Source organism: Chlorocebus sabaeus, chromosome 10, assembly GCF_047675955.1.
Source record: "Chlorocebus sabaeus isolate Y175 chromosome 10, mChlSab1.0.hap1, whole genome shotgun sequence".
Lineage (NCBI taxonomy): Eukaryota > Metazoa > Chordata > Mammalia > Primates > Cercopithecidae > Chlorocebus > Chlorocebus sabaeus.
In genome coordinates this window covers 65,721,940-65,743,320 of record NC_132913.1, presented here as the reverse complement: position 1 = coordinate 65,743,320, position 21,381 = coordinate 65,721,940, and the positions used below count along the sequence as shown (strand labels likewise).

Here is a 21,381-nt window from a genome sequence, read left to right as displayed (position 1 = left end):
TTTCAAATCTTTTTCTTAAAGTGACACAGCCCCCAATCCGTCCTCCCCTCAAAGGGTTAACTTCAGGCCTCAACGACCCTAGACCCACGCCGGACAATCCCTCTAATCCCTCTCTTCGGGAAAGAAACGGCCTCCTCCTAAGGACAAAGAACTACGGCCTGAGGGCCAGTTACTGCAGGCTGGTCAGGGCCGGCAGAGGCGGGCGCTGAGAAGCCCCGGGAGCCCAATGCCTGTGCCCAGGCGGGAGCGGGGCGGAGACTGGCGGGAAGGAGGCGGACCCTGGAGGGGACAGAGGCGGGGCTGGGCCGGGACCGAGGCCCGCAGAGGGGCAGCGAGGGGGCGTAGCCGGAGCTACGGCACCAAGGCTCCGCCCCCGCCCTTCCCGCCCCCTCGCTAGAGGAACGCAAGCAGGAGGAGGGGGAGTCGGAGGCGGCAGCGGCGCTGGAGCTCCTCCTGGGGACCAGCGACCCGGGGAGCTAGCACGTCGCTCCGCACCGCTCTTCCTCCACCCGCTGAGCCGTCCCTTCTCGCCATGTCCCAGAGCAGGCACCGCGCCGAGGCCCCGCCGTTGGAGCGCGAGGACAGTGGGACCTTCAGGTCAGCGTGCGGGCAGTCGGGGCCCCAGGGCCGGGAGCGTTGGGCGGCGAGACCGGGGCGCGGGGAGCCGGCCCTCCAGAGGCATTCTGGGTAAAGCCCTGCCTGGCGCCCACGCCTCCGCGGCTGTGGGCGCTCGGCCCCGCCCTCTCGGTTGCGAGGGTTGGGGTCTGCGGCCGGGCCCCGCCCCTCTCGTGGCCCCAGGCGACGCGCGGGGCGACGGAGGCGGCGCGCGGTCGCCGCGCCCGGGAAGGGATCGTCAGGTTTGTCCTGAGAGGCTGCGGCGCTGCTACCAGCCCTGTTCTGTTGAGACTGTCTCCTACCCGCATTCAAGTTCTCTCTTTAAAGACCTCGTTCACCCCGCCTGCCCCTGCGGGGTGACTGCCGCATTGGGACCGGAAGACAGGTGCGCCCCAGCCTCTCCAGCTCTGGCCCTGGCCTCCGGGAAACTCCGCGCCTCCCTCGTCACCGTCGGTGGCGGTCAAAACTGGCCTCTGTACGCTTCTGCTTCAGTCTCCAATTTGGCATGCAAAGCACACCTTTTTCTGGTTTTTGCAGTTTGGGGAAGATGATAACAGCTAAGCCAGGGAAAACACCGATTCAGGTATTACACGAATACGGCATGAAGACCAAGAACATCCCAGTTTATGAATGTGAAAGATCTGATGTGCAAATACATGTGCCCACATTCACCTTCAGAGTAACCGTTGGTGACATAACCTGCACAGGTCTGTATACACAGTTAACCTGGATGACCGAGTGGGTTGGCAGTCAATACTTGGTGTTGCTTTTCAGTTCGGAAAAGTGCTCTTTTTGCCAGACAGCTGTGAGGAACAGGTTCTGAAACTGAGACCTCTCATCTCAGATCGTTAAGGCTTTTCAGCTTCATCTGATTCTCTTCCTAATTTTCTCTTCCCCAGATACCAAAGAAGCTCAGAAACTAAAAAGTTACCCAGCCATCCTGCACGACTCTTTTCATACCCCATGATCCTCCTAGGGTTCTTCTAAGAATTAGAGGGAAGCAGGAAAGGTTCTTGGAGCAATCATAGCTGGGTGCCTAGGTACTGTGAAGTTTCATAGATTATAGCAGATACCAGCAGGCATGACCCTAGAATTTTCTGCGCGTCTCTCCTCTCTTTATGGACTCATTTGGCACTTTAGGTCCATTGTACCACTTTTGATTCTGTATCCAAACAAAATGAGGAAGGGGAGAAGGTCCTCATACATTATATTGCATAATAACTTCTAGTTTTTGAAATGTAACAGATATTTTGTATATTATCCACTTTTTAAACAAGAAGAAACAGGTTCAGAGAGATAAGTAACATGCCTGTAGCAATGAAGTCACATAGCAATGAAATTTTAAAGTTCATGCTTTCTTTTGGTCTGTGAGCTTGAGCAAATGATAACTAAAGTTGCTCATTTGTAAATGTGGACATTATTTTTCTTATGTATCTATTTAATTGCAAACACAAAACATTGGATGCTAAATTTAATTTGGAAGGATGCCAAGAAAAAAATTTAGTAGGAAGGCTCAAGTTCTGCCATCTGGTAAATCTGACGGCAGCATTTGTTTGTGTCCCTGGAAGTTTGGAGTCCTTTATTTTAATTGACGCCACTTTAAGAAAAGTTTAAAACTTTTTGTGTGAGGCAGTTAGATTGTAGGTGCTGGCCGGAAGGGTCCCCATGGGAACCATAGAGTCAACACTGCATTACTTACTTTAGCTAGTCTATTTCTAGATAATCAGGAAGAATTCAAGAAAAAGGAGGCTTTTTCCCTCTCGATGTGTTTTAGACCCCAAATTAACAACCTATGGCAACCGTTCTGCCTACGCCCTCTTCTCACACTACCATGGCTTCCTGTGCAAGCTTATCTGCCTCCATGGCTTCCGATACTATCTAAAGGCTAATAATTCTGAAATGTCTGTCTACATCCCAAGCCCAGTTACAGAAGTGTATCAGTCTATGCTTGCTGAGCATCTTTGCTTGAATGACACAGAGGCCCCTCAAGCCTCTCATTGTCCCAAACTGAATCCATCTTTTCCCTCAAACCCATTCTTCCTGCATTCCCTTTCTCTGTAAAGGCTCCACAATCACCTAGTTCAGTAGAAATGTGAGTTTTGTCTTCCTAACTACTTCCCATCTCCCTCCCTCTTGTCCAGTCTGTTATTAAACTCCATCCATTGGAGTTTAATAATCCACTAAATAGCCACTGTATCTGTCTGCTTCTCTCTCCTGGCCATTGCCACTGCCTAGGCGACCATCATCTCTCACTTGAATTGTAGCTGCATTCTTGTAACTACATGTTTACCTTCTAGTCTTGTGATGTCCTTTTGTCACATGACATCCAGTGTTCATTCTTTTTTTTTTTTTTTTTTGAGAAATTCTGTCGGGGAGTACAGTGGCATGATCATAGCTCACTGCAGCCTCAATCTCCTGGACTGGAGCAATCCTCCTGCCTCAGCCTCCCAAGTAGCTGGGACTACAGGTGCACACCAGCATGCCCAGCTAATTTTTCTGATTTTTAATAGAGACAAGGTCTCACTGCATTGCCTAGGCTCGTCTTGAACTCTTGGTGTCAAACAGTCTTCCCACCTCAGCCTCTTAAAGTGTTGGGATTACAGGTGTGAGCCACCTCACCCACCCTTAACAACCAGTATTCTTTCTAGCATTCATATGTCTTCCTCTTCTCAAAATCCATTCAGTGGTTTCCCTGTAACCCTCTGGATAAACACTTGTTTTTTGTTTGTTTGTTTCCGAGACAGAGTTCCACTCTTACACCCAGGCTTGAATGAAGTTGTGCAATCTCGGCTCACTGCAACCTCTGCCCCCTGGGTTCAAGCGATTCTCCTGGCTCAGCCTCCTGAATAGCTGGGATCACAGGTGCCTGCCACCACGCCCGGCTAATTTTTGTATTTGTAGTAGAGACGGGGTTTCGCCATGTTGGCCAGGCTAGTCTCGAACTCCTGACCTTAGGCGATCCACCCACCTCAGCCTCCCAAAGTGCTAGGATTATAGGTGTGAGCCACTGAGCCCAGCACAATACCATGTTTCTTAACATGACTTACAGCCTTGCTTCTTACACTTTAAAAAAGCTCTTACACTTTAGCCAAAGCCAACTACTTGGGATTCTTGAGAACACTGTGCTGTATGTTGCCTTTGAGCCTTTGCAGGTGCTCTTTTTCTCTGCCTAGAATGCTCTTCCTACTCCCCCGTCTCTCTTCACTTTATTAGCTGTTACTCATCATTTAGGTCTCCATTTAGTTATCTCTTCCTTCATGAAACCTTTCTGAATCCTTACAAAGAGTCGGAGAGCCGCTGCTTTTATGTGCTCCCCTATAGCCTGTACTTAGGCTTGTTGTAACATATCCCATTCCATGTTTCAGGTGCCTATTAACAGACAAAAATCCCACACCAGGCTGTTGGCTCTTGAGGGCAGGGCCCCCGTATACTATATCCCTAATAACCTCTGTTAGCAGATAAATATGTGGTTTGTGTGTCTTCTCACACTTGAGGGCCACACTTAAAACTTATCCCATGAGGGTTTGGGAGTTTGAACTTAAAAGGAAAAAGATTGAATTTATCATTTGCCATTGCGATTGCTTACTGAAATTAGACATCAGTCTTATCCCCGGTCCCAACTTAGCTACCCATGCAGAAGATACAGACTGTCCAGAAGATACATAACAAGCTGTCACCTTACTTCATAAAACACTTTCCTGTTGTACCCAACACATAATCATGACTGCTAAGCCTAGCAGAGCAGTTTGATACATTAGAGGACAGGCTATTCGAATAAAATTATGCACATTTTGCTATCAAACAATTCTGCTGTAAATGGTTCCTTTAAAAGAAACTTCTTGCTGCAGAAGAATTTCCCCTCCAGGAATAAAGGAAGAGTAAAATACTAAGCTGCATTTCTTCAGAGGTGTGACACGGTCTACTTTATTACCATGTTATGTAATAAACATATATAATGTAGAAATAAGGATTTTTATGCAGGTATGCATAGAATTAAATATATAGAACTTTAAAAGTTATTTTTTGAAATATTTTTCACATGGTGAGTATTTTATTAGTGTGTAACCACATGTAGTGTATATTTTTATTACCTAGTATGTGTATGTAAAATCTATAGTGACTTTGTTCTGTGTTTTGAAAGCATCTGTGTAAGCTGCACATTTTTGTAGGGGATAAAGACTTCTTTTTTTAAATCTTAATTCAGGTGAAGGTACAAGTAAGAAGCTGGCGAAACATAGAGCTGCAGAGGCTGCCATAAACATTTTGAAAGCCAATGCAAGTATTTGGTGAGCTAAATTTCTTTGTATTCAGCAGCTCAAAAATATCATGGCTGAGGTAAGAGTAAAAATTTCAACATGCTTACAAAAGCAACAAAGTGAACAGTTGTTAGCATCCTACCTCTCTAATTATATTTCCTTATGAAGACTTATCCATGAAAGAAAACTTTATTGAATCAAATCCAGCAGTTGGCTGTTAAATGAAGGCGCTCATGAATTAGGCTTTACTGTTTTTTTTTTACATGGGGTGCAACAGTAGAAAATCAGTGCTTCTTGCAAATATTAATATTAACATTTTGTATTTAGACTTTGATTATTTCTACATTGAAGACAACAAAGTGTGAGATGGAGAAAGATCCACTAAAAGTACTCTTTTAGGAATTACAATTTTGAAGAAGCAGGCAGAGGTTTTCTTTTATTATATAATATATATCAAAATAAGATAATGTTAAGTGGGATATTCTTGACATATCTTTCCAAAGTAAGATTTTTTACTACTCTAGGTGTTTCTGGATAGAATATTGGTCCTGGAGCATCTCACATATTATAGTAGTGTCCACTGGGTGTACTCTGGAGGTTGGCATACTTTCATGTTCTTCTTGTGCATGCACTCACATTAGCCTGAAGTACGATCTGGTGTAATCTGCTTATAGCCGACAGTAGAGACCCAGGGAATTTGGGATGGGTTTTTTGTTCCTAGTCATAGAAAGGCTTTTGGATTAGGGGTCTAGTTAGGTTCTCATGTAGTATTCCTCTCTTTTTGTAAATCATTCTAAACCGTTTGGGTAGTTAAGAACTAACCAGTGACACGGCAACCCTCTAGATAAGCAGCTGCCCAAGATAAGCCTTGCATTTCACAAGATGATGCTTCATTCTCTAGGGTCATGCATTATAATTGATCTATGCCAGGCTGGGCGGGGTGGCTCACACCTGTAATCCCAGCACTTTGGGAGGCTGAGGTGGGTGGATCACTTGAGGCCAGGAGTTCAAGACCAGCCTGGCCAACATGGCAAAACCCCGTCTCTACTAAAAATACAAAAATTAGCCAGGCATGGTGGCAGGCGCCTGTAATCCCAGCTACTTGGATGGCTGAGGCACAAGAATCGCTTGAACCTGGGAGGCAGAGATTGCAGTAAGCTGAGATTGCGCCACTGAACTCCAGCCTGTGAAACCTAGTCTCAAAGGAAAACAAGGCCAGGCGTGGTGTCTCACATCTGTAATCCTGGCACTTTGGAAGGCCAAGATGGGCAGATCACTTGAGTCAGGTGTTCGAGACCAGCCTGGCCAACATGGTGAAACTCCATCTCTACTAAAAATACAAAAAATTAGCCAAGTGTGGTGGCATGCTCCTGTAATCCCAGCTACTTGGGAGGCTGAGACACGAGAATCCCTTGAACCCAGTAGGCAGAGGTTGCAGTGAGCTGAGATCGCACCATTGCACTCCAGCCTGGGTGCCAGAGCAAGACTCTATCTCCAAACAAACAAACAAAAGACGTGCCAAATGACATGGCAGGTATTGGGTTCTCCCCCACTGGTGATGGCCATGCTGTTTCTGTACAGCCTGAAGGTGAACCCAACCATTAAGTACACTTGTAGAAATGAGGGGTATGGAGTGTCCTTTCTGCATCTGGGCACTTCACTTTGTCAGCAAAAAAAAAGCTAACAAACTTTACTATATTTGTGCTTCTTGACAGATAAAATGGGAATTACTAAGCTGTAATCAGGCCTAAAGTGGCCTGACTTAATACAGAGACTTTCTCACTTCTCCATCACAATTATTTGGGTAGCTTCGGCATGCAGCATTGTAAGTGAATACTCATATCTCATCAGCCTATGTAAAGCTTGAAATTCTCGCAGTTGGGGAAAAAAAAAAAAAAACAACCTTGAGGAAGTGGCAATAACTAAACCTCACTTGTCATGGAAAAATGACTCCAGTTGCCTAGGTGGTAGTAACCTTGAAATGCCGCTTATTCAATTTTAAGCACTGACCTGCCAAGTAACTAGTAATTCCCAACTCCCTAGAAGAGGTCGTTCTCTTTTTCCCTAATCATAATCCCCACATGCTAAAACCAAATTCATCTAAGCCATCTATTTTATGCAGGATACATGTAAATCTTAGAGGATTATCCCAGCACTGAGCAGATGATAGATCAAACCAGATCTCTCTTCATAGTTCTCTGGATGAAAAAACAATATTTATAAATAATCTGTATTGTTTACATTGCCAGGTTCAATTTTCTGGATCATTGTTACTCTTCCATTTTTTGCATAGTTGTAACAGAGTATTCTTTAAATATTTTTTTATGACATGCCTATTACGTACAAAACACCACAAAGCTTATGTAGGTAAGTGATACATAGGCCCTACCTCAAGGAGCTTATAGTCTGAATAGGGGAGAGGTATGGTGAAGGATGGACAAATTATATGTATTTGTAAGAGTATATAATTTATGGTAAAACAATTTCCTCAAGAAAGGATTAAACCATGTGTTATAATGTTTCAAAGAAGGGAGAGATTATAAACCATTGGGGTAAAAGGATAGGCTTCTTGGAGAAAGTGTCATTTGAGATATATCTTGGATGACAGATAGATCAGATTCCCATAGAAGAGGCCTGAGAAGAGGGCATTCCTTGTAGAAGGAATGACAAGAGCAAAGACATAGAGAGTTAATTAGAAAATGCTTGTCATTTATTTCATAATTTGGGGGAAATTATTTTGTTTTATAACACTTTTAAAAAATATTTAGCTTTGCAGTTCCTGATCCCTTAATGCCTGACCCTTCCAAGCAACCAAAGAACCAGCTTAATCCTATTGGTTCATTACAGGTAAGTTGTACAGTTCTTTGCCTACTGATGAAATATATAATAAGTTTGTAATATCAGAGGGGCTAACACAAGGAATTAATATTTTAAAGACAAGATAGTGATATATTTTGTTTTCCAACTTACGATCATTAGATTTATAGGCTAACTTGAAATTATTTTCTTATTTATGTTTTGGATTTTCTTCCATATACAGTATTTGCCTTTGGCTTATAGAATTCTCATTTAAGATCAATAGGCCCTCAGTGCACATGGTAGAGTGTTTTATACTTTAAGAATAGTTCTTGCTACTCTTGTGACAAATCTCTTTCTACTTCTGTTGAGACAGAAGACTTTATAAAGAGCCTAAATCAAATCAGTGAACCTAACTCAAGAAAAGGAGTCTGCTTATTTGCTTATTCTACCAAAAAAAAAAAAAATTTATATCTACACACACTCACACATGCACACATATTCAGCTTTGAATTTCTATATGCAGAATATCCTTCTTGCAGACTATTCATGTGCTCTGTTAGGCCATTCCCCTCCCCATTATTCAGCCAGTCCTTTGGTCTCCTTTTCCAGCACTATGAGCTTTTCTATAGTTTTCTTCACCTTCTGTCCCCCACCTCATCCAAGTCTGTTGTTTGCTGTCCCTACTCATGTGTTCTTGGCCAGCTGTGGGTTTGGAAGTCTATAGCTAGGAGGGGAGGGACTTTAGGAACTGATGGCAGTGAAACCTGTAGATGGTCTCCTCTGGTGTTCCCAAAGAGGGCGGTAGTAGCCTGTTTTTCTAGTTGAAGTCTCATACCAGCTCACTATGGTTTAATTCAAGAACACCATTCATAGCAGAAAACTGATTCAGTTTTGGTATTGGGATATAAAGATATAAAATGCAGGAATGTCTCTGAGAAATAGAGGGTCTTCCCTCTTTTTTCCGTTGCAGAAAATCACTATTCTTTTCAAACATATACATAGAAATGGGATCAAAATTAAGAAAATACTTATGTGATTGAGCCATTGCATAAAATTACTATTAAAGCCTCATCTTGATTTTATAGGAATTGGCTATTCATCATGGCTGGAGACTTCCTGAATATACCCTTTCCCAGGAGGGAGGACCTGCTCATAAGAGAGAATATACCACAATTTGCAGGCTAGAGTCATTTATGGAAACTGGTACTTATTTCTTACAATTAAAGGCATTTGAAATATTTTCAGATGATGAATGACTATAGAAATTTCTGTCATAATGTTTTCAAGTATTTCTATGCAGAAAAATTGATACACTCCTCTTTTATAGTCTCTGACTTTCTGAGGTTGAACTTAAGTATAAATATTTGGCTTAAGATACTTAGTCTTAATTTGATATTTTTAAAAATCATAGATTATTAATAGAAACTATTGGCTCTGTACTTTAAACAGTCTTCATTGATAAATTAGTGACTTTAAAAAAACTCATTTTGGAGACAAAGCTATAGTAAATCTCTTGGATTTTATTTAACAGCTATTCTATCTAGAAAATAGGACTAGAGGAAGATTACACTTGAAAATGATATGATTAATAAGAGACTAGATGGCATATAATTGCAGTGAGATAAAAATGAAAATTATCTTTCTTAATTGTTGTAACTCCTATGTTATAAAGGATATAAACTGTAAGAAACACTGTCACTTTAGAAAGTACTAGTGAGAATTCCTGTTAACTTCTCTGGCATGTTTTTGTCATTTTTTAAAGTGGCTTAAAATGGGATTTTACCTTAACTAGATAATAGTTTCAAGTAATAAGAAACTGTTTGCCTTTGGGAGGTAGTGTGGGCTATTACAGAAAGCACCAGGTCAAAAGCAGGAACCTCAACTTCCATTTTTGATGCAGTCCTTGATTTGCAAAGTTAAGCAAATTACTTAATCTCTCTGGACTTCAGTTTTTTAATCTATAAAACAAAAACACGGAGATAGATATTTGTGGTATCTTTCAACTCCAGCATCCCCTGTGCCTTTCTTATTCCTGTTTAAAGGAATTCCATATAATTGTCAGTTTAGAGAAGATCACAAGCAGGAAATAGACATTGAGAGAGAGGAGTTATAATTCAGATGTATTTTAATAAATATGAATAATTGGTCAGAATTAAACCAAATGTGGTTCAGTAATGCTAGACATAGGAAAATACAATTATTATAGAAAAACAGAAAGCATAACTATTAAAAACTTAAAACAAATGCCTTCAAAAGTGTAAGAATTAGTAACTATACAGGCCAGGCACAGTGGCTCACACCTATAATCCCAGCCCTTTGGGAGGCTAAGGTGGGCCGATCGTCTGAGGTCAGGAGTTTGAGACCAGCCTGGCCAACATGGCAGAACCCTGTCTGTGCTAAATATAAAAAATTAGCCAGGTGTGGTGGCAGGCACCTGTAATCCCAGCTACTTGGAGGGGCTGAAGCAGGAGAATTGCTTGAACCCAGGAGGCGGAGCTTGCAGTGAGCCAAGATTGCACCACTGCACTTCAGCCTGGGCGACAGAGCAAGACTCCATCTCAAAAAAAAAAAAAGAAAAGAATTAAGAGCTATACAAAAGAAATAACACAACAAACAAAGATATCAGGTCAGTAAGAACATAGTCTAGCATATAATAAAAACCGTGAGGTTCTCTGATTAAATACAATACTTTATACAGTTTGATCATCCTCTGTGGACACTAATTTCTTTTCTAAATCTACCATGTCTTTTTCTTTGTTCAGGAAAGGGGGCATCAAAAAAGCAAGCCAAAAGGAATGCTGCTGAGAAATTTCTTGCCAAATTTAGTAATATTTCTCCAGAGAACCACATTTCTTTAGTGAGTAATGTTGACAGCTATGATGTTAATGTCATTAAGCATTTCTTGCTGTAGGAAACTTTCCTTGATTTCTTATTGTATGGCTACTTCAGAGTTGTGATTTTTAGAAATCTCTTCATTATTCAGTTATACACTACCTCATTTTTAGCTGCTTCCTGTTTGTGAGTCAGGATCACAAAGGCAATTAGGTAAGAGAGCTTGGGAGACAGTCAAATTCAGAATAATAGGATGGGATGTAAAGATAATAGGCCAGTAGTACCATTTTTGCCTTCAAAGTGACAGCGCATTTCCATCCCTTTGTTCATTCGTTCACTCAGCAAACATTTAGTGAGCTCATACTATGTGCTAAGTGTTGCGTTGGGTACTGGGTTGCAGTGGATAAGCAGTCCCTGCCTCTAAGGAGTTTATAGACTACTGAAAGAGAGGAAGGAACTCCATAGACGAGTCCTTACAGAGTGTGATGTGGGAACACAGAAGAAAGCATCCAACCAAAACAGGTTTGGAGACAGATTCCAGGAAGAAGTAATGTCTAAGCCAAGACCTGTAGGTCTAGAATGGGGGAAAGGAATTCCAGAGAGAAGAAAAAGTGTGTGCAAAGGCCAGGAGTGAAACATCGTATGCAGTCTAGGAGCCCTAAGTGATTTGTTGTGTATAGAGCATAATGTTGGAGGAAGGGAGTCTCAATGAAGCCAGCAAAGTAAGGAGGGATTAAATCTTAAAGGGACCCCTATATAAAGAAAGTGAACTTTATCCCAAGGGTAGTACAAAGTCATTAAAGAATTTTAATCTGGGAAGGACAGGATCTAGTCTAAACATTAGAAGGAAATCACTTGGCTGCATTATGGTGAGTGAGTGAAATTAGGATCAAAGAGACCTGCGAGAATGCTGTTATAGAAGACACATGAGACATGACAGCTTGAACTAAGGTAGTGGCTGGGAAAATGGAGAGAGATGGGTAGATTTTAAAGTTATTTAGAAAACTGAGGTAAAGTGGCATGGTAATTGATTGGATGTAGGAAGCAAGGGAAAGGGAGGAAATTACTATTTTAAGCTTGGCAATAGCAAGAGGGGAGCAGATAATGAACTAAATGTATTGAATTTGAAGTGCTTGTGGAATAGCTTATGGAATAGCTAAGTGAATATATCGAGTAGCTGAACAAATAAATACAGAGCTTAAGAGATTGAGACCTACACACGATATATAACTTCAGTTTCTGATATTCATAGATAGGTGTTGTCATGTAATACATTATCTGAGAGTAGTGTATTAGGTGGGAAATAAAAAAGTACAACTATAGCAACTTCTTCACTGAGCTTATGATAAAATAAGGCCTCATTCTTTAGAAAAAAAATCAAAGACTACATACAAATGAGTAATATAATTTGATTCTACTTTTTTAGTAGAAAAATTAACACCGCATGTACTGCTTTTGGAATTTGGATCAACAATATCACCAAAATTACAAAGCACAGATAGATTTACAGGTGAAATTGGTCAAATCTTCAAAGAAGAGATCATTTCCAATGCTATTTAAACTCTTTTCAGGCAATGTATAGATAACATAAAGGAAACTTTTAAATTTATTCTCCAAAACCAACATAATACAAACACCAAAACCTGACAATAGTAAGTTCAACAGAAAAAAAAATTATAGATCAATATGCCTTATGGTAAAATGGTAAAACCTTTGTAAAATGTTCAGTTCAACATTAAAATAATAATAAAACATTGACAAGTAGGGTTTATTTAACTAATGCAAGACTATTTCAAGGTTAGTAAGTTGGTTACTTTAACCACATTAATGTGTTAAAGAGTAATATATAATCCTCAATGGATGACAAAAATTTTTGATAAAACTCAGCAATCATTACTGATAAAAACTTTGAAAAAAACCAAAATCATGGTTAAATATTTACACATTGTACTCATTCCCATTAATATCAGAAGTAAGGATGCCCACTAACACCACTTTTATTTAACCTTGTTCTAGAAGTACCTACCAATTAAAAACAAATTAGACAAGAGAAAACAGGAAGAAGTTGGAAATAAGAGGAGATAAAATGGTTACTAACTGCAAATGATATGATTGTATCCCTTTAAAACCCTAAAGAAAAACTACTAGAAATAATAAGAGAATTCATCAAGGTAACTGATTATGAAATTAATATACAAAATCAATAGCTTTTCTATATTACTCAGAGTTATGTAGGTAACAACTAGAATAATTAAAAATAAAAAGCTAAAAATTATTGTATCTGGGAAGGGGACTGAAGGTGGAGAAGGGGCAAGGCAGAGGTTGTTGCTTTTATACTTCTGTACTATTTGATTTTTTGCTGTATGTGTATATCCACTTTGACAAAACTTACGAAGCTTGGTAACACTGGACATTTTATAGAAGAATAGAAAATCTATCCTATTCTGAAAAAATATACTAGAAAAAAGCCAATAGTTTTCTTTACAAATAATAACTAGAATATAGAAGATCCTAATTTAAATTGTAGAAACAGGGATAGGATATCTGAAAATAAACTTAAAAAGAAATGCGCAGGACCATGTGAGGAAAACTACTAAAGAATAGAGCAGAAAATATTGTAAATATATTTAACTGTAATGTGGTCTCACTCAAAACCTACCAGCGTTCATTTTGGACCTTCATACACCTTTATTGAAGTTTATCTGGGAAAAAACCCTCAAGAATAACCAAGAAAACTGAAAAGGAAGGGTTGGGAGAGCAAGGGTGTGCTGCTTTACCAGAGAACAAAACATACTGTAAAACTGCACTTGTCAGACAAGTTACTGGGCCAGGAATAGTCAGAGGAGCAAACAGAGAATCCAGGTGTAGATGCTAATCCACATAGGACCATAGTATATGGCAACAGTGAGATTTCAGATCAGTGGGTGAGAGGATGGATTATTCAATAATGATGTAGAAACGGTTTACATCCACTTTTAGGTGGGGACTGTATATATATTTGTTTATGAGTATGACATCTACTTAGGATGCTTCCTTATTCCTTACACCAAAATAAATTTCAGATGGATCAAAGATTTGAACATAAAAATTTAAAACAGTATAAGTATTAGGAAACATGGAAGAGTTTTTCTTTTTAAAAATCTTAGCATGGGGAAAGCATTTTAACTTAAAACCTAGAAGGTTAAAAGATTAATAAATTTGGCAACATAAAACCTACTGCACAGCAAAAAATCTGTAAATCAAGAGAATAAAAACAAAGTGGGAAGAAATTGTTTTCAACATATAACTATAAAGGAACTGTTTTCAGTACCAACTTTAAAGCTCTTTTATACACATCTGCACACAGCAGCACATGTTTGTAGTCCCAGCTACTGGGGAGGCTAAGGTGGGAGGATTGCAAGAGCCCAAGAGTTTGAGAGTTAAGCCACATGGCAAGACCCTAACTCTTAAAAAATAGAAAATTTAAAAAGCTCTTATGCATCAGTTACAAAGACAACCCAGCCAGGCTCGGCGGCTCATGCCTGTAATCCCAGCACTTTGGGAAGCCGAGGCGGGCGGATCACAAGGTCAGGAGATCGAGACCATCCTGGCTAATACGGTGAAACCCCGTCTCTACTAAAAATACAAAAAATTAGCCAGGCGTGGTCGTGGGTGCCTGTAGTCCCAGCTACTCGAGAGGCTGAGGCAGGAGAATGGCATGAATCTGGGAGGCAGAGCTTGCAGTGAGCCAAATCACACCACTGCACTGCAGCCTGGGCAACAGAGCGAGACTCCGTCTCACCAAAAAAAAAAAAAAAAAAAGACAACCCAGTAGAAGAAATGCAAAAGATAAAGGAAAAAAAGAAAAGAAAAAATATTCAACTTTATTCATGCAAGATAAAATATTTTCACCTTTTAGATTGGCAAAAACTACAAAATTTGATAATAGCTGGTATTAGTGAGGGTATGAGAAAACAAGCCCCCTCCAAGAGAGTTGGTAGGAGTATAAATTGGTTCAGAAATCAGTTTGGAAGTGTTTATCAAAATTAAAAGTTTACATGTTCTTTGACTTAGCAGTTCCACTTCTAGTAATAATTCTACAGAGAAACTCATTCAAGTGCAAAAGAGTGTTTATTGCTAGTAAAAGCAAGAAGCCAGAAACAACCTAAAGCTCACAGTTGGAGATTCATAAGGTAAATACAGTGCATATATGTGCACTGATAAAAGAAAAATGAACAAGATGTAGAGGAGTAAGTTATCACTTGCTTTAAAAGATTGTGTGTGCTTGCATATGCATAGAACATTTATGGGAAGATACTGAAAAATGTTTAACAGTACGTCTAAGAAATAGAACAGAGGTCTTCAGGGAATGGGTGGTAAGGAAGAGAGACTGTACTCTTCATTATGTATTTGTTCTTAGTGCATGTATGTATTTTTTTAACCATGTAAATAGTGTTTTTAAATTTATTTTAAAACAGTATTTTAAAGTTTCTATAATGTAAATTTTTATTTGGTAAATCTAACAAATTACTTAATTCCATATCATGCCAACTCTAAAATCTTTTGGAAATTGCCTCCCGTCTGTCATGCTCATTAATAAAATAAGATTAAGAGTAGTAACCCTACTTACTTCAGAAAGTAGTTGTTTTTATTAATGGCATATGAAAGCAATTTGAGAACCATAAACTAATATGGAAATATGAGGCATTCTAAGGACAGATGAAAATGGAAGGATATAGGGGAGAATAAAGGAAAGAGGAAAAGCAGAAAGAAAAAGGAAAAAGTACTCAGTTGGGTTCTGGGATAGAAGTCTGATAAGAACTTTTTGACATCCTGTCATTTATTTGAATGACTTGTTCCTCAAACCCAACTTGCACATTTCATTTTTTTTATAGTTTTTTTTTCTGTTTTATAGCTGTCAGTTATAGTGATTGGTATTTAATTAAAAAAAAAACAAAGATATGAAAATTGTTTTATATTTTAATCTGCAAATTGCTCCATTAGGCAGATTAATTATTTATGGATTTACTTACGGTGCTCCCAAATATCTTGTACCTCTTAATGTGACCATCAGAAAACTCAACTGAGAAACATTTGTACTATACAAAATACAAAATACTTTCAGTATATTATTGCAAGTGCTTCTTAAAAACATATTTTGTAGTACTTGTTAAATGTGTACTTTTTAATGTCTTGTTTAAATTGGGAAATTAACCAAATGTTATCCATTTAAACATGCTTTATAACATATTAAATGTGAATGCTTAATAAGTACTTTTAATTATACTGGTACTGGTGTTGGAACCCAGTCCTAGTCAAGAGTCTAAATCTTCATCTCTGTTTTTCAGACAAATGTAGTAGGACATTCTTTAGGATGTACTTGGCATTCCTTGAGGAATTCTCCTGGTGAAAAGATCAACTTACTGAAAAGAAGCCTCCTTAGTATTCCAAATACAGATTACATCCAGCTGCTTAGTGAAATTGCCAAGGAACAAGGTTTTAATATAACATATTTGGATATAGGTATGATTTTTTTTTCTTTGGCTTTCCCAAGACATGTTTGTTTACAAATGTGTTTGAGGAACGAAAATTTCTATTACAATTTATTTTATTGATCAGGGATTCTAAGTATATATAATTACTAGACCAGTAATATATATAATTGATATGTCCCATTCTTGTGGATAGTAATAAGAGCTAACATCCATACAGTTATAACAAAAACAACAATAGCAAAGATAGAGTTTTACTATGTGCCAGGCATTGTTCTAAGATTACATGTATCTACTTAGTGAATCCTCAGACTAACTCTATGAAGCAAATTCTGTTATCCTTATTTATAAGTGAAGAAAGAAAGGCACAGAAAGGTTGAGAAACTTGCCCAAGATCACATAACTAGTCAGTGGTAGAGCAAGATTTGGGGAAGAGTCCCAGAAGATACCCTGGCTGTTAAACTAGCCCTGCTGGGCAGCTGGGCAAATGAAAAGGCACCTACATTTCTAGCACAAGTACCAAGTTTGTGGCGCCCAGACCTTTTCTCTCTACTTTGTCACTGTATGCTGATTCTGGGAGGTAAATGGAAACAAGTCAGTTTATAGTTTTATCCCTTCCCAGCCATCATCATCTGTATTTTCTCTAGCCCTTAATAATTTGGATAGACAAATATGGACAGACGGGAAAGCAAGTCAGTATGGATTTTCTTTTAATTCAATTTATAAAGCTAATTAGTTGTGTGTGTTTGGTGTCCTGATTTTGTTCTTTTTTTTTTTTTTTTTTGAGACAGAGTCTTGTTTCTGTTGCCCAGGCTGGAGTACAGTGGCACAATCTCAACTCACTGCAACCTCTGCCTCCCGGGTTCAAGCAATCCTCCTGCTTCAATCTCCCAAGAAGCTGGGATTACAGGCACCCACCACCACGCCTGGCTAATTTTTTTTTTTTTTTCTCGAGATGCAGTCTTGATCTGTTGCCCAGGCTGGAGTGCAGTGGCGTGATCTCAGCTCACTGTAACCTCTGCCTCCCACGTTCAAGCAATTCTCCTGCCTCAGCCTCCCAAGTAGCTGGGACTACAGGTGTGTGCCACCATGCCCAGCTAATTTTTGCATTTTTAGAAGAGACGGGGTTTCACCATGTTGGCCAGGCTGGTCTCAAACTCCTGACCTCATGATCCACCCACCTTGGCCTCCCAAAGTTTTTTTTAGTAGAGATGGGAGTTTCACCATGTTGGCCAAGCTGGTCTCAAACTCCTGACCTCAAGTGATCTACCCACCTCGGCCTCCCAAAGTGCTAGGATTACAGGTGTGAGCCACCGTGTGTGGCCAAAGTGACTTGATTTAACGTGTGAGAAATTTTATATCCCTATCCAACCACAGAGAGATGTGGGGACCTTGCTTGTCAGGGTCCCTTGACCCTGGGAAAGTAGGGCACTTAGGGGCTCAAAGAACTTCTGATATTCTCTGCTATTTTGGGATTGAAGGACGGGTCAAGTGCATTGTCTTAGTAAACCAATAATGATGCAGAACCTGAGAAGTCAGTGCAGACAGATGGTTAGAGAAGGTGGCTGATGAAAAATTAACCGGGTGTGGTGGCACATGCCTGTAGTCCAGGCTACTAGGGAGGCTGAGGTGGGGACAATGACTTGAGCCCCTGAGGTTGAGGCAGCAGTGAGCCATGATCATGCAGCTGCTTTCCAGCCTGGGTGACAGAGTGAGACTTGTCTCAAAAGAAAAGAGGCCAGAGGCCGGGTGCGGTGGCTCATGTCTGTAATCCCGGCACTTTGGGAGGCCAAGGCAGGCGGATCACCTGAGGTCAGGAGTTTGAGACCAGTCTGACCAACATGGTGAAATCCCGTCTCTACTAAAAATACAAAAATTAGCCAGGCATAGTGGCGTGCACCTATAATCCCAGCTACTCAGGAGGCTCAGGTGGTGGGAGAATCGCTTGAACCTGGGAGGCGGAGGTTGCAGTGAACCGAGATCGCACCACTGCACTCCAGCCTGGGTGATAGAGCAAGACTCTGTCTCAAAAAAAAAAAAAGGAAAAGAAAAGGTGGCTGATGAGAGACCATTCATCCAATAAATATTAGTGTCTACAGTTTGTTGAGGGTTTAGAATACAGAGATGAATGACCCATGTCATGAATAGAACTATGGAGGATACAGAATCTGGGGGAAAAAAGGAAACCTGAAATAAATTTTTAGATTATGAATTAATGATGCCTCTGAAACATTTCTTCCCAGTTTTGAGAACTAAATAGTTCTTGTAGATACGGAAAGCAGTCTAAAAACTACAGTCTGTTAATTTGGCTAGTTTCTATGCAGCTACCTTCAAAAGAACCTAGACATTCTCCAAAGGATATATACAAATGGGCTGGGCACAGTGGCTCACACCTGTAATCCCACCCCTTTGGGAGACTGAGGCATAAGGATCGCTGGAACCCAGGAGTTTGAGACCAGCCTGGGCAATATAGTGAGAGCCTGTCTCAAAATTTTAAAATTAAAAAAGAAAAATGACCAAATGACCAAAAAATACATGAAAAGATGCTCAATGTCATTAGTTAATACAGAATGCAATCAAAACCATGATAAGGTACCACTTCAAATCCACTAGAATGGCTATCACTAAGGAAATGGAAAATAGCAAGTGTTGGTGACAATGTAGAGAAATTGGAACCTTGTAAGTTGCTGGTGGGAATATAAAACAGTTCAGCCTATGTAGAATAAGCTTCTCAGTTCCTCAAGTGAATTGCCATATGACCCAGCAACTCCACTTCTAGGAGTATACATCAAAAACTGGTATTTAAACAAATGCCTATACACACAGATCCCTGAATATTCATAGCAGCACTATTCACAAAAGCCAAAAGGTAGAAACAGCCCAAAACATCCATCAATAAATAAGTGGATAAACAAATTGTGGACTGTCCTTCCAATGAAATATTATTCAGCTGTAAAAAGAAATGAAGTTCTGATATATGCTACAACATGGATGAGCCTCAAGCAGGGGCTAGAGGGTCAGGAGAAAAGAACCTAGATAGTAGAACTAGAAAGCCTCTTCACTCATTAAATAATCCCATTGTATCTGGATATTTTCCACTAAATAGAATATCAAAAATAACATTTTTATTATGCCCACTTTAAGTTATACCGCACATGTTTGTTTCTTCCTCTTTGCCCTCGTTTCAGCCATCTTTAGTAAGAATGACTCATCAGTTGATGGGAAGAACATTTGTTTCCTGGGTCAGGTATTGTTTTTAAAACACCATGACCCATTTACAGTATAAATAAAGAACTAGACTCTGCACAGACTTAAAACCTAAGAACATGAATGGACAACTCCATGAATACATACAATTATTATGTATCAATTAAAAAAAATTTTAATAGAAGACACAAGGGAGGTTTTGCCTTGATCCAAGTTATTCCTGGTTCAAATGCCTCCTGAAAATGACTTCCTAGTGGAAAATACAATCTCTCCAGTCTTTTAACAAATGGTTCTTTCCCTTTTGAGAAAGTTACTTAATGGTTCAGTAATTTCCAAATAGTGTTCAACTAACCATATTAGAATTGCCTTGGGAACTTTTTTTTTAAATGTAGGAATCAGCCACCCCCAACCGTATATTTCTGATTGAGTGAGCTAGAGTGCAGCCTAGATATCTGTACGTCTTTAAAGCTGTCAGATCATTATGAAGTGTAATGTGTTTGAAAACTGCTACAGCTGAGCAGTTGTGGTTTCTGTTTGTACAAGCAAAACAAAGATTGCGAGTGGTGTAGTATACTATGGATGCTTAAAAAGAAAGACAGTAATAAGAATTGTATTGTTTTTACAAAGGGATCCCCTTTATACATATTGGACATTAATCGTCATCGTTGAATATGTCATTACAGATGAACTGAGCGCCAATGGACAGTATCAATGTCTTGCTGAACTGTCCACCAGCCCCATCACGGTCTGTCATGGCTCCGGTATCTCCTGTGGCAATGCACAAAGTGATGCAGCTCACAATGCTTTGCAGTATTTAAAGATAATAGCAGAAAGAAAGTAAATTTGGAGCAACTTAAAAAATCTTTCAGTAGCACATAAAAAGTTCCCCTCTGACCCCTTCCCAAGTAAAACCTTTACCATAGTGTTTGAGTTTATGTCTTGTTTCTAAATCTCTTCATAGATTCCATCAATACTCCAGATTTAATTATCTCCTCGTGGTTGTTATTAAGCTCTTTTTAATGGCTTCAACTTTGTATCGGTATATTGTATTTATAAACTTTGTACCACAAGACAGAGTGTAGCACCCATTTTACATCGGAGAAAGAAACTGCATGTTTGTTGTTGTTGATAAAATAAAAATGCTAGCAACAGTCTTTCTTACTGGTGCTTAAGCTCTTTGCACAAAGCTTTATAAAGGGAATTCAAAGGAAGCCCTTTTGAATTAGAGTCTTGAGGGACAGCACTAACAGGCCTTTATTAAGTATGATTGTTAAATTTCAGGGAACATGATTGGTCTGCTCTGTATTTGAATTCATGTAACGAAGAACTGTTATGATGGGATTCTGCTCATTTTATTAAAAAGCTACTGACTTGACTGTCGTCCTGTTCTTGTTAGCCATTGTCGTGAATATTTTAATGTTGATACTTCTGTTATTTACCTATCTCTAATTTACTTTGAAATTCAAAGGTGAAAATAAAAAATGATGGCCTAAGCAAAATTTACAAACATACATGTAATGGGTTACTTCCTTACTTTCTCTAAGCGTTTGCAACCTTGTATTTTTCTTTGACATAACCATACACAGGTGAATTACTAGTTTAAAAAGCATTTGACCACGCACGGTGGCTCATGCCTATAATCCAAACTCTTTGGAAGGCCAAAGTGGGAGGATCCGTTCAGGCCAAAAGTTCGAGGCCAGCCTGGGCAACATAGTGAGTCCCCATCTCTACCACCAAAAAAAAAAAAAAAATCAATCAGGTGTGGTGGCACACTTTTAGTCCTAGCTACTCAGGAGGCTGAGGTGGGAGGATTGCTTGGGCCCAGAAGATCAAAGCTGCAGTGAGCCAGGATCACACCACTGCACTCCAGCCTGGGTGACCGAGTGAGACCCTGTCTCAAAAAAAAACAAGCGTTAGAATTACCCAAAAACCCTTCCCAGTTTATTCAGTTCAGTTGCAAGAATGTTCCAAAGTGATGAGTGATGAAAAGGTTAGGAAATAAGTCTAATGAACAGATTTTAACCTTTAGTGTTTCCATATATCATCTTGTAACATCTCAAGTCTTCCATCTGTCAGCACCGGCTTGTGCTAGCTTTCTAACTTAGGTAGAAGTCTCAGCTCTGTGTTTGGAGCTCAGGGAAAGCTTCATAGAGGTAGGTTTTTATGAATGAAGGTAGGTCTCATGTATTCATACAGAAGGA

General features: G+C 39.7%; 2 protein-coding genes across 4 annotated transcripts in view; one reads left to right on the top strand and one right to left on the bottom strand.

The window, feature by feature from the left end:
- The window catches only part of PJVK (pejvakin), a 49,293-nt gene that overhangs the window by 10,834 nt on the left and 17,078 nt on the right, over positions 1-21,381 (bottom strand). The window lies entirely within an intron of this gene.
- On the top strand, positions 496-20,555 carry PRKRA (protein activator of interferon induced protein kinase EIF2AK2). Of its 2 annotated transcripts, XM_007965467.3 has the most exons (8): positions 496-597; positions 1,153-1,322; positions 4,820-4,901; positions 7,640-7,718; positions 8,756-8,873; positions 10,433-10,527; positions 15,830-16,004; positions 19,864-20,555. In XM_007965467.3, exons 1-8 carry the CDS (start codon positions 533-535, stop codon positions 20,019-20,021), a joined length of 942 nt encoding a protein of 313 aa, XP_007963658.1. In that variant the 5' UTR covers positions 496-532; the 3' UTR covers positions 20,022-20,555. The 2 variants fall into 2 exon arrangements, with proteins under 2 accessions (XP_007963658.1, XP_037857821.1); XM_038001893.2 differs by lacking the exons at positions 496-597; positions 1,153-1,322; positions 4,820-4,901 and adding an exon at positions 4,931-6,696.

What these genes read in the sequence shown, in the direction of transcription:
- PRKRA (XM_007965467.3), top strand. Translation starts at nt 533, where the DNA reads ATGTCCCAGAGCAGGCACCGCGCCGAGGCCCCGCCGTTGGAGCGCGAG. An exon ending in AAAGCCAATGCAAGTATTTG is followed by an intron (nt 4,902 to 7,639) that starts GTGAGCTAAATT and finishes AAAAATATTTAG; the next exon opens with CTTTGCAGTTCCTGATCCCT. An exon ending in TATAACATATTTGGATATAG is followed by an intron (nt 16,005 to 19,863) that starts GTATGATTTTTT and finishes ATGTCATTACAG; the next exon opens with ATGAACTGAGCGCCAATGGA.